The sequence below is a fragment of the Desmodus rotundus genome, chromosome 6 (assembly GCF_022682495.2).
Source record: "Desmodus rotundus isolate HL8 chromosome 6, HLdesRot8A.1, whole genome shotgun sequence".
Lineage (NCBI taxonomy): Eukaryota > Metazoa > Chordata > Mammalia > Chiroptera > Phyllostomidae > Desmodus > Desmodus rotundus.
The window spans coordinates 123,242,140-123,254,202 of NC_071392.1; the positions used below are offsets into that span (position 1 = coordinate 123,242,140).

A 12,063-nucleotide genomic window follows, 5' to 3' on the forward strand; every position below is an offset into this window, starting at 1 on the left:
GCTGGGCCCTCCTTCTATCCAATCTCTTTCTTGGATTTTTTGGGATTTTGAATCCTTTATCTTATATGGTCTTTTCCCTAGAATTCACCAGGTTAGATTCCCCTTTCTGGTCATCATTTTGGCTCCTACTGCACATCTGCCCAGCAAAGGAATTTTTCCCTTTACTGGTTCTTCCTTACCCCAATAATCTATTGAAAGGGGCTGGTTGTGCCGTGGGAAGATTGGAAAATTGATCTTATGTCCTGCCTGCTGCCCAGGAATTAAATCCTTTTTGGGGGAGAATGTGGCCATCCCCTGTGGCATCTGAATCTATAACTTCCAGACTTAATCAAGCTTAGACTTAGCCAGTTTTGTTCTCTTCTCTTTTGTTATTTTTTAATGACTTTTTAGGGGGGTGGGTGAGAGAAAGAGAAGCATTGATTTGTTATTCCACTTATTTATGCATTCATTGGTTGATTCTTGTATGTGCCCTGACAGAGGATCAAACCCACTACCTTGGGGTATCAGGATGATGCTTTAACCAACTGAGCTATCTGGCCAGGGCCCCCTTCTCTTTTGTTAATATCTAACTAGCTGAGCACCTACTGTAATAGTAATATTCAACAGATTCTCGTTATTTTTTTTAGTTTAGATTCTATATGAGACAGAAATTCCAGCATCAATTTAATTTTGAAAAGCCCCCAAATTTCCCCTAAGGACATTCTGTGTGCCTTTCAAACAATTTAACACAATTAGAGGCCTGGGAAAAGGCCTGTGACAGAGGTTGGCTTGGAATCAGGGGACATGTTGTTATGAAAATAATGTACCATTAAACACAAGAATTATATTAAACTCAGGTACACAGAAACACACACATACACCACATGAGGCATCCAGGGATTTAGGAAACTGAGGGAACAAAGATTTCCTATCTCACACTGACCCATTGACCATGGGGCTCACCCTCAATGAGCAAAATGTCAGATGCCAATTTAAAAGAATGTGTGTGTGTGTTTGCCAAGTCAAATTCATATACATTAGATGCAATACTAACATGTTGAAATGTAAGAAAGTGTTGTGATTCATCTGTAAGCACCAAATTATTATTTTTATACTATTTGGTTTCTCACCTTATGCTTCATCTTTCCAGTATTTTAGAACTTTGCTCTGCTTGCTGACTGATGCTAACCCAGAAGGACTCAGAATCGTAGTATTAGAGCACTTGGAAACCAAAATGCTTTTTCCAGAATATGGTATGATTTTTCTTCAATCATGCAAATAATACTTTAGCACAAAATTATATGTTTGGCCTTGTAAGTTTATATTGATTGAGATCATTAAATTTAATTAAATTCATACAGTGTAAAAGGCAGGAGAATATCACATATTCAAATGCACACACATGTACACACATAAGGTTTTGAACCAAACCTATCCTTTAATCTTGGTTTGTTACATGCTCATTGGTCTAGTTTATTGGCTAGTCCTCCCTGGCAGATAATCAATGACACCTGCCAAAATTTAAGGAATATTCTATTTTAAAAAGCAGTATAGAAAAACAATTTTTAAAAAAATCCTTATTTTTTTCCAAAGTGTATACTACTCCATTTTAGCAGAATCACTGCCTATTCATAGAAAAAGTCAATGTTCCATTCCAGCTAAGTGGACGATATCAATCTATCCCATTAGCTAAAGAGAAATCTGGAGATCATAAAATCCTGAATGCCTTCCTCCCATTATCCTTGTTTAAAACATCAAATCTTTTATGGGAAATCCAGGGCTTGTGTTCTCCATGAGGAGTAAGTTCTTCCTGAGTTGTTATGCTATCTTCATTCTCTGAGTGATGTCTTTATTATTTTAATACTTCATGTGTAATAATTGGTTGTGACGTAGGTCACGAACACATTTTGGTTAAGAATGAAGGAGTTTCAAATAAACCAATTTCTCTGATCAAAATATTGCTTGAATATAAGCATCATGAGTGCAGGGATATCTATTTTGCTCTATGATTTTTTTAATTTATTTTACTTATTGATGTTGTCTGAGAAATACTTGGTACATAGTACATGCTGAATCAATCATTGTTGAATGGTTTTATGGTTGAAACCATGCTTTATGTTTTATTAGTTTTGTCAAATATAGAGGTATTTTAATACCTCCATATTTCTTTTCTAGGGCTGCCATAACAAATCACCACAAACTTTGTCACCAAAATTCCAGAGGTCAGACATCTGAAGTTAAGGTGTTGGCAGGGCTTCACCCCCTTAAAGGGTCTAGAGGAGAATGCTTCTTGTCTCTTCAGTTTCTGATGGCTTCATGCCTTCCTGGCTTGTGGCAGCATAACTCCAGTATCTGTCTCCATCTTCATGTGGACTTCCCCTGTGTCTCTTTCTTCTCCTCTTCTTATAAAGACATTTCTATTATTATTATTATTATTATTATTATTATTATTATTATTATTATAGAGGAAGGGAGGGAGAGAGAAGGAGAGAAATATCAGTGTAAGAGAAAAACATCGATCGGTTGTGTCTCACATGTACTCTGACCAGGGACAGAACGCAAAACCTAGGTGTGTACCCTGACCAGATGTCAAACCCATGACCTTTTGGTTTATAGGACAACACTCTAACCAAATGAGCCACACCAGCCAGGATAAGGACATTTGACTTGGGACAATGACATTTGTCATTGACTTGGGGCTCACCCTGTTAACCCAGAATTATCTCCAACCCTTTGCTTAATTAAATCTATAAAGACCCTTTTTGCAAATAAGGTCACATTGAGATGGGGGAGCTGGGTAAGATGGTAGACATATTGAATATGTCTTGGTGGCCTCAATTCAACCCACAACAACCTCTGATCACCAATCTTAAGATTTTATTTATTCAATACACATTTTGTTTAAGTGTCTATTGTATGTCATGCACCAAATGGTGAGAATGCAAACCTCAGTATAAATGGCCACTGCTCTTCTTTAGACAAAGAATACCTATCAAAAGTTTTTATTCTAAATGCCTCAGACTTAGAATAAAATAAAATACATTTCAACTTCACATAAAAGGATATCTACTCTGAAGTCTCTTCATGTCAATTTTTCTATAAATTCTAGTGAATACTCTTCACTGATGTTAATTTTCAATTGCCAGACCATTAATCATTTTAGATATTATTAATTAGTTCAAGGTCATCCCTCTCAGAAAAGTCCATGATGTGAAACAGTTTAATTAGTTCCAACATACTTTGTTAGGAACAAATCAGGGTCGGGCAGGAGCACTAAATTCTGTGCGAGGCCATTTACTGCTGTGCCATTTGTCTGTAAGCTGTCGTCAGTATCCCTCTGGCTGAAGTTCGTAGTATATTGCCTTCACCTGGTTTCCTTGGAAAGCAGAGGCTGCAAAAATGTAGGCAGTTTATTTGGGAAGCAATCTCAGGAATCAGGTATGTGAGACGGGGAAGGTAAAGGGACCAAAATTCTGCCACCCTAAAGCTGCTTTTCGATTTTAAGCTCTTTATTAGAAAACAAAGGACACAGAAGCTTTGACCCTCTCTCCTTTCCTGCCCAAGAGAGTCGGACGGAGAAACCTGCTTCAGGAAGGAGATCTAGGATATTCGCCCTAGGCTCATTTGAATTAAGCGTGGTAAACAAGAGAGCTTCAAGCAGGTGCCTGTTGGCAGGATAACAGTACATCTCATTGTTTCTGAGCAAGAATTTCTGTCCATGTGTGTCCGCAGCTACCTGTAATCACCCATTCTCACTTCTGAAATCTAATACCCTGCCCCTCCTCTCCTCTTTTATCCAAATGTCTTATATACCCAATGCTGCCTCACTGTCTTTGGAATTTTCATGGATTTATCATGTTTGTATTAAACATTGATTTTCTCCTATTAATCTGTCTTTGTTAATTTGGTTATTAGCCCAGCCAGAAGAACTTAGAAAGCAGGAGAAATATAATAATTGTTTTTAGCCCCCACAAGGCCATCAGAGTAGGAGAGAAACACAAAACAGAAACACATTGCTGCCCTGGCCAGGTGGCTCACCTGGTTGGAGCATTGCCCAGTACACCAAAAGATGGCAGGTATGATTCCCGGTCAGAGCACATACCTAGGTTGCAGGTTTGATCCTTGGTCGGGGCACTTAGGAGAGGCAACTGATTGATGTTTATCTCTCACATCTCTCTCTCTCTCTCTCTCTCTCTCTCTCCCTCCTTCCCTCTCTCTAAAATCAATAAACATATCTAAACATATCTTCAGGTGGGGATTTTTTAAAAAAGAAAGAAAGAAATACATTGCCAAGTGAGCCATTACCATGTGGCAACTGATGTTTGACCCCATAAGACTTTTGGAAGAGTCTCATGAAACATATCTCAGAAACAAAAGAGGGAAGTATTTACCCACCCATTGACTTCCATGTCTCATTGGTCAGAAGTTCACACCCCAACTCATCTGGGTTCACATGTGTAGATGCTGAGCAGTTCCCAAGGGAATTCGCACAGAAGGGATGTGGCAAGTGTGAACAAGATATTGCACTCCAAACCTGCTCAAGGCAGGTCCCAAATTGGTCATTGTGGCAGCAGGTGGAGTAAGGGGAGGGGCCAAAAGATTTGCAGATGAGCAAAAGAGGTGTCCCGTATACTTTTATTTTCCCACCACCAAGTGGATTATCTTTACCTTATGAGACTTGTCAGACTTAGGGGCAGTAACTTAATGTGTCACTTCATTGGACTTTGACACCAAGAAACCAGTCCTCTCTGATCTTGGAGAATTAACTCTCTGTGCTCTGACATCTTAATTTGCATAAAAGTATAATGATAACCACAGTTACCTCGTGAGTTTACTGTAAAGATGAGCTGAGATAATACACAGAAAGTGCTTAGCCCTGCAGCATATACATTCTGACACAACTTTCTGACACCAGCTGGGTATCCAACAATTTAATTCAATTCTGACACTAACTACCCAGAGTCAGCACAGACCCCACAGGTGAATGGCTGAGTCCAACAAGACTGCCCCTAACTTCAGATTCCATCTCCAAGTCCTGGGTGTCCCAAAGCCACCCACACTTCTGTAACAGTGGAAAATTTTAACAGTGCGGAATTGTAACCCTCCCCATTATTTTTTGACATTGTTTCTGTAAACTCTAACTCTGACTAATATGTAGCTTGTAGATAAACTGCATGTTTGTGTAAGAATCCTGGGAACTAACTTCAAAGGACACAGACTCCTACCCTCAAGCATCCCAGCTCTGGGAGATTTGCTGACCTTCACCTGTGAAGCCAGGATGACATAAAGCCAGGAAGACATGAAGCTGGGATGACTAAACCAGGATGACGCATGCCAGGACCATCACTTGCCTCATTGGAATGGACTGTGCTGGTCTGCACATAGAGAACTTCTCAAACCCTTCCCTTGATCTCTTTGTTCTGATTCTCCTCTCTCTCCATATAAAAACCTCTGCCTGCACTGAGATATTGAGATGGGCTTTGAGACAAGAGACTCCTATTTTCCAGGCAGCCAGCACCTGAATAAACCACTTTCCCTTATATCAGAATCTTCCTCTTAAGTATTGGCTTTCAAAGTGGCAGGCAGCTGGACCTGCATTTGATTATACTTCTACCCAGCAAACTACAAATTTTCAGGGTTTCTCACCCCCTCTCAGATTTGATAATTTACTAGAACCATTCACAGAACTCAGGAAAACACTATACTTACAGTTACCATTTTTATTGGAAAGGATACCAATCCATGGACAACTAGCTGAAGAGACACATAAGATGCAAGGTCTGGAAGAGTCCTGAGTGTTGGAGTTTCAGTCCCTGTGAGTTAAGGTTCACCACTCTACCAGAGTGTTGTATTCACTGACCAGGAAGCTTCCTAAGCCTTATGGTCCTGTGGTAGGCAGTCAAACAGACAGAAGCAGAGCAAGGACAATAGGCCAGGTACAGAAGGTCACCAGGTAGAAAGCCCCAGTTACCTAGTATCTGGCAAAACTGGAATAACAAGAACCTCACACCCAGGATGAACTTTTCTCCCATGGCATATCACTAGTCACAAGGTTTTAGACATCCTTAGACGAGGAACAAGGGGTAGGAAAATAGCCTCATATGACCCCATACAAGCCACTGCACTGCCATTCCTTTAAGTATTATGCCCTAGAGGTAATATTTTGGCTTCAGTTTTGTTTCAGCTACAGGCCTAGAAAAGTGGCAAAACCAGACAAAGTGAGGCCATGTTCACATCAAGACCAGCTACACTGACTAATGACCCCCTGCCCTGGTGCTGACCAATCAGTGGAGACCATGACCCTAAAAGGTCACACTGGGGGACCTAATGAATATTCCATAGAGCTCCTCCTCCGAGACCACCCACAAAATTCTCACCCTTAAAAGCCAGTAGGACAGAGGACCCAAATAGAAAGCAAAAGCAAGAAAACTAGAAAGCTAGAAAGCATGAGAGCACATTGGCCTCATTCCCCACCCCATTCCTTCAGGAATATTTTCTTTACCTTTCCCTTTCTCCTAAGCTCCAAGGGCCCTTCTTTCGCCTCTGCAACTTGTTTCCTGAGCCCATTTCTTCTACAGTTCACTTCTACCTCTGTGATTTTCTAAATAAACTTTCTTGTTTAATTTGAGTCCTAGATGTGAATTTTTTCCTAGCCAGAACTAAAGTACCAAGTTTGCTGAACTAAGATCTGGTCTGACTTCGCTGGTACAACACCTGGTGCTGTTTCACTGACAAAAGTTTAGAGTTTTTAACTGAGGTTTCATTGTGTGGGTATGACTGAGTAAATAATTAGCCACATGATTAACCCCCATCTCCAGCCTCTAGCCTCTCCTCCCTCAGTGTTTGGGGGATGGGTCTAAAACTTCCAACTTTGTTTTTCACCCACCAGCCCCCATCCTAAAGCTATCTATGACTCCTATCTTAAGTCATCTAATTAGCATAAAGTCAAGTATTTTGGAAAGACGCTCATTATAAATAGCAAAAGATACCCTTTTCACTAAGGGAGTTCTAAGGATTTCAGAAGCTCTGTGCCAGGAACTGGGAACAAAGACCAAATATTTTTTGTTTTGTTTTGGGTTTTTTTTAGTATATTACAGCATGATACATAGGAAGTTTTCATTGAACATTGGTGATAATTACTACACCATCATCACCATCACCCCCATACATTTGGTCTGTTAACTTTCCAATTAATAAAAGTAAATCTTAGGCCCTGGCCAATTCTGCTCAGTTGGTTGGAGTGTTGTCCCGTAAACTGAAAGGTAGTGGGTTTGATTCTCACCCAGGGCTCATGCCTGGGTTGTGGGTTCGGTCCCTGGTTGGGATGTCTACAAAAGGCAACCAACTGATGTTTCTCTCTCACATTGATATTTCTCTCCCTCTCTTTCACCCTCCCTTACCCTTCTCTCTAAAATCAGTAAGGATGTCCTTGGGTGAGGATTTAAAAAAAAGCAAATCTTAAATTTAAAAAATATATATTCAGAGTAAAGTATTTGGATATAGTTAAAGAAACACCAGCCCATTTAATTTCCTTTGGTAAAATATAGAAAACACATGTTTAAAAAAATCAAGCACTCACTTCTGGAGGGCCTCCCCAGTGAAGGCAATGGACAGATTAGGGTAGGATTGTCTAGAAGTACAATCAACAGTTCTTGTTCTCAAGAAGTTAAAATTCTAGTTGGGGAAAAGGGGTATTAACCTAAAACTAAACAGTACGAAAGATAATTACAAGGTCAAGAGAGCTAGCAAAGTAAATATTGCAAAGCAATTCTTGCACAAATTAATAAATATATCCTACAAACAATAAATGCCAGGTCTGAGAGATTAAGGAAGTGTTTATAGCAAATTTCAGCAAATACCAGAGTTGGTAGAATTTAAACCTTTTTGGAAAAGAGGGGAGGACTTTGAAAGAGGCATAAGAGCTGGAGCTAAAGCCATAATTCAAGAGAGACAGAATGGATCCTAACTACTGTCCAGACAGCATGATGTTTTAGGTTTACAATGAGGAATACAAATCTAATGTTAGCAATATCAGGTTTATAAAGGTCTCGTGTTTATTTATGGCCTTCTCACTATGAGAAGCTTATGTAGATATGTCGGGGAGTTTATTGCACCAAAGGAGGAAAAAATGTTAAGGTCAGTTGTAGAAAAAGAATATATGAATTCAAGGGGATGTATTCAGGTCAGTAAGACTTTATGGAGAAGTAAATAAAATGCAGAGGAGAAAAGTATGCATTATTTACATACTTGAAATCCTATAAGTGAATTAGCTGAGAACACAGTTGAAACATGACTTCCTGGGGCAGAGAATCCCACAGAGCCTGAGCGTACACCCACTGGGGTTGGTTGCCTTGGTGAGGACTGCCCTCCCACATCTGCTAATAAGAAAAAATGTACCCAGTTGAACTAAATAGTAATTAGAGGTGGAACTAGCAGTGATCTCCACAGCTCCACCTTGAGATTTAGGTTACAAAGGCTGAAAGCCACAGGAAAACACTCTTTAAGTTATTTATAGAAGGGTTACATTGAACCTAGTTGAGAGTTTCTGGGCCCAAGTGAATTTTTCTCTCTGACCTTGGTCAATGTCAGCCTATAATAAATCAAATGATGACAAATACACACATGGCCTTGCTCATTGTCCTGTTGGCAGTGCTACATGGAAGAAACCTCAAGTGGAGAAACGACAAGCTTATTTCTCTCTCCTGAGAAGGCTGGCTTAGAGTCACAGCACTGCGGCAGCCCGGGCCGCCTGCTTGGGCCTGCCCAGAGGAAGTACTGGGAAGAGCACAAAAGTCAATATGAACAGATATCATTTCATTTGCACTCCATATCTCCAAAAGATGAGAATAGGATTTTTTGTTTCTATTCTGCAGATGAAAAAACTGAGCTCCAGAAAGATGAAACAATTTTAATAGTGATATGTCTTCTAAAAACTAAAGCATATAGGTGCTCTCACTACAAGAAGCAATACTGTGAGCTTTTTATGAATTAACATTTTTCTATATTGTTCATGAATATTTTCCATGATACACTTACTGAGTCTGTTTTCTATACTTAGTATATTTAGAACTTGAACAAAGAGGCCCAAATCATCCCTCAGGAAGCCCAGAATACCTTTTACTCCCTCAAATATTTTATTTTGCTTTGTTTGATCAATAGTTTATTTATCATTTTGAGTTTAGTAAAACATAACTCTTCTTCACAGACAAGGGGAAGCCTAAATCAACAATAATAATTTTTATATGCAGAGACTCTATAAAGGAACATAGTATATGAAATTGTCACATGAAGAATCAAATTTTATAATGTTCTGAGAATCTGTATAAAACGAAAACAAAGCCAAAGCCATATACAGTGTTTTGCCATCGATCATATAGTCCGTACTTGAGTACCATTCTAATAAATTCAGCTCTAGAAAAAGTGTTACTAATCATCTAAATGTCAAATGTGCATTTGAGTCTTGTTCTATCACTTCTAATCCTGTAATGATAGACACTGGACAGTAGTTTCATCTTCAATAAAATGAGAATAACGATAACTTATCTCTTTGAGATGTTGCTAAAATTATACCAAATATGACATCACATGCTCCAAAATCAGTTACCATCCCTGGCCCCCATCACCATAACCAGCAATATCTCCTAGTACCTAGTGGGAGTGATTATTGGGGAGGGGCTTTTTATCTTAATAATAATACGGTAGCTATCCTAAATATTTTATCCTTTTATTATTTTTATCAAATTTACATTTGATTCATTTAAATTTATTTCCCAGAACTAGTCATGAGCTTTTCAATATTTGTTGGAAAAGCCTTTGCTTTGGACACTAAGTTAGCGATATTTATGTATTGCAAAGCACAGCATTAAAGGTTTTTATAAACTATATGTACTTACATAGTATTTTATGATTCTACTATACAAAGAAGTAGATTCCTTTGGTCAACATGAAGTAGAACCACAGAACTGTAGAAATTTGAAAAACAAACAGGTTCGAAGGAATTAGCTTTGCTGAAGAATCATATACTCTGGTAATACTAATACCAAAGGACATATCATTCCTAGAGTGCTACATGACCATCCTGAACATTTCTTTCAGAATAATATATTGCCTTGGCTTGTGTGGTTCAGTGGATTGAGTGTCGGCCTGCCAATCAAAGGGTTGCTAGTTCAATTCCCAGTCAGGGCACATGCCTGGGGTGTGGGCCAGGTCCCCAGTTGGGGCATGCTAGAGATAACCACACATTGGTATTTCTCTCCCTCTTTTTCTCCCTTCTTTCCCCATTCTCTAAAAGTAAATAAATATTTTTTAAAAATAGAATAATATAAATGCCTAAAGAGCCTCAGGAACTTGGAATCAAATAATTTGGCATTTGTTGTAACCTAGATGATATGTGTGGTTCTTCAGTTAAAGAGTTAAAAAGTAAAATAATTCAGCCTATAAAACAGACTATATATTTATAAGATGTTTTATGAAAGACTTATGGTAAACATAAAGGAAAAACCTGGACTAAATTCACAAAAGACAAGGAAATCAAAATATACCACTATGGAAAATCATCAGTTTACAAAAGAAGACATCAAGAGAGGGAGAAAGAAATAAACAAGAGAACTACAAAACAGTCAGAAAACAATAAAACTGTATTGTAAGTACTTCCTATCAATAATTACTTTGAATGTAAATTGATTAAATTCTGTAATCAAAAGGTATAGATGGCTGAATAGCCAGGAAGAGAACCCGTGCCAGAACCAACCCTGCTTGCACCCTGATCTTGTACTTCCAACCAGCAGAACTGTGAGAAATAAATTTCTGTTAAGGAAAAAAAAGGTACAGAATGGCTGAATGAATTTTTTAAATGTACACTTGAAACCTATATAACTTTGTTAACCAATGTAACCCTAATAACATTTTTTTAAATAATTAAAAAAAAAACAAAACCAAGACCCAACTATATGCTGTCTACAAGAGACTTATTTAAGCTTTAAAGACACACATAGGGTCAAAGTGAAAGGATGAGAATTATTTTTTCATGCATATAGAAACCAAAAAAGAGCAGAGGTAGCTATATTTTATCAGCAAAATAGATTTGAAGTCCAAAACTGTAACAAGAGACAAGAACAGGTCATTATATAAAAATAAAGGGGTCAATTCATAAGAAGATACAATGATTGTAAATATATATGCACCTAACTACATTAAGCAAATACTAACAGATGATACTAATACATCTGATTGGAGAAACAATACAATACAAATACAATACAACACAATACAATGCAACAAAACAATAATAGTAGAGGAATTTAATATGCTGCTTTCAACAATGGATAGATCATCCAGACAGGAAATCAATAAGAAAACATTGGACTTGAACTATATTTTAAACTATATATACCTAACAGACATATATATAGCATTTCATCTGATAGCAGCAGAATATGCATTCTTCTCAAGCACATATGGAACATTCTCTAGGATACATCATGTGTTATGTCACAAAATAAGTCTTAGCAAATATAAGAAGAATAAAATTATACCAACAGTCTTTTCTGACCAAAATAATATAAAACTAGAAATAAATAATAGAAGGAAAACTCACAGACTTATGGAAATTATACAACACACTCCTAAACAACCAATAGATCAAAGAAGAAATCAAAGGGAAGTAAAAAAATCTTGAAACAAACAAAAATGGAAACACAATGTATGAAAACTAATGGGATACAGCAAATGAAGTTCTAAGAGGGAAGTTTATGCTGAATAATCATTTGCAAGAGAATGAAATTTGACCTCTATCATACACCACTCAGAAAAATTACCTTGAATTTGATTCCAGACTCAAATGTAAGACCCCAACCTATAAAACTCCTAGAAGAAAATACAAGGGGAAAGCCCCTTGACTCATTGGTTTTGGCACATGCAATAAAAACAAAAATAAACAAGCGGGACTACATAAAAATGAAATGCTTTTTCATAGCAAATGAAACAATCAGCAAAATGAAAAGGCAACATAAGGAATGGGAGAAAATATTTGCAAACTATCTGTCTGATAAGGGGTTAACATTCAAAAATGTAAAGAACTCATAC

General features: G+C 37.8%; 1 protein-coding gene across 2 annotated transcripts in view; it reads right to left on the bottom strand.

Annotated features, from left to right (window-relative positions):
* Positions 1-393: 393 nt before the first annotated feature.
* The window catches only part of MKKS (MKKS centrosomal shuttling protein), a 61,737-nt gene continuing 50,067 nt past the window's right edge, over positions 394-12,063 (bottom strand). The window contains exon 4 of one of the 2 annotated variants that reach the window (XM_045194536.3): positions 394-2,396. In XM_045194536.3, coding sequence (XP_045050471.2) covers positions 2,253-2,396 — 144 coding nt within the window. In that variant the 3' untranslated portion in view covers positions 394-2,252. The remainder of the gene's footprint in view (positions 2,397-12,063) is intronic. The other variant, XM_053926899.2, reaches the window with a different exon arrangement.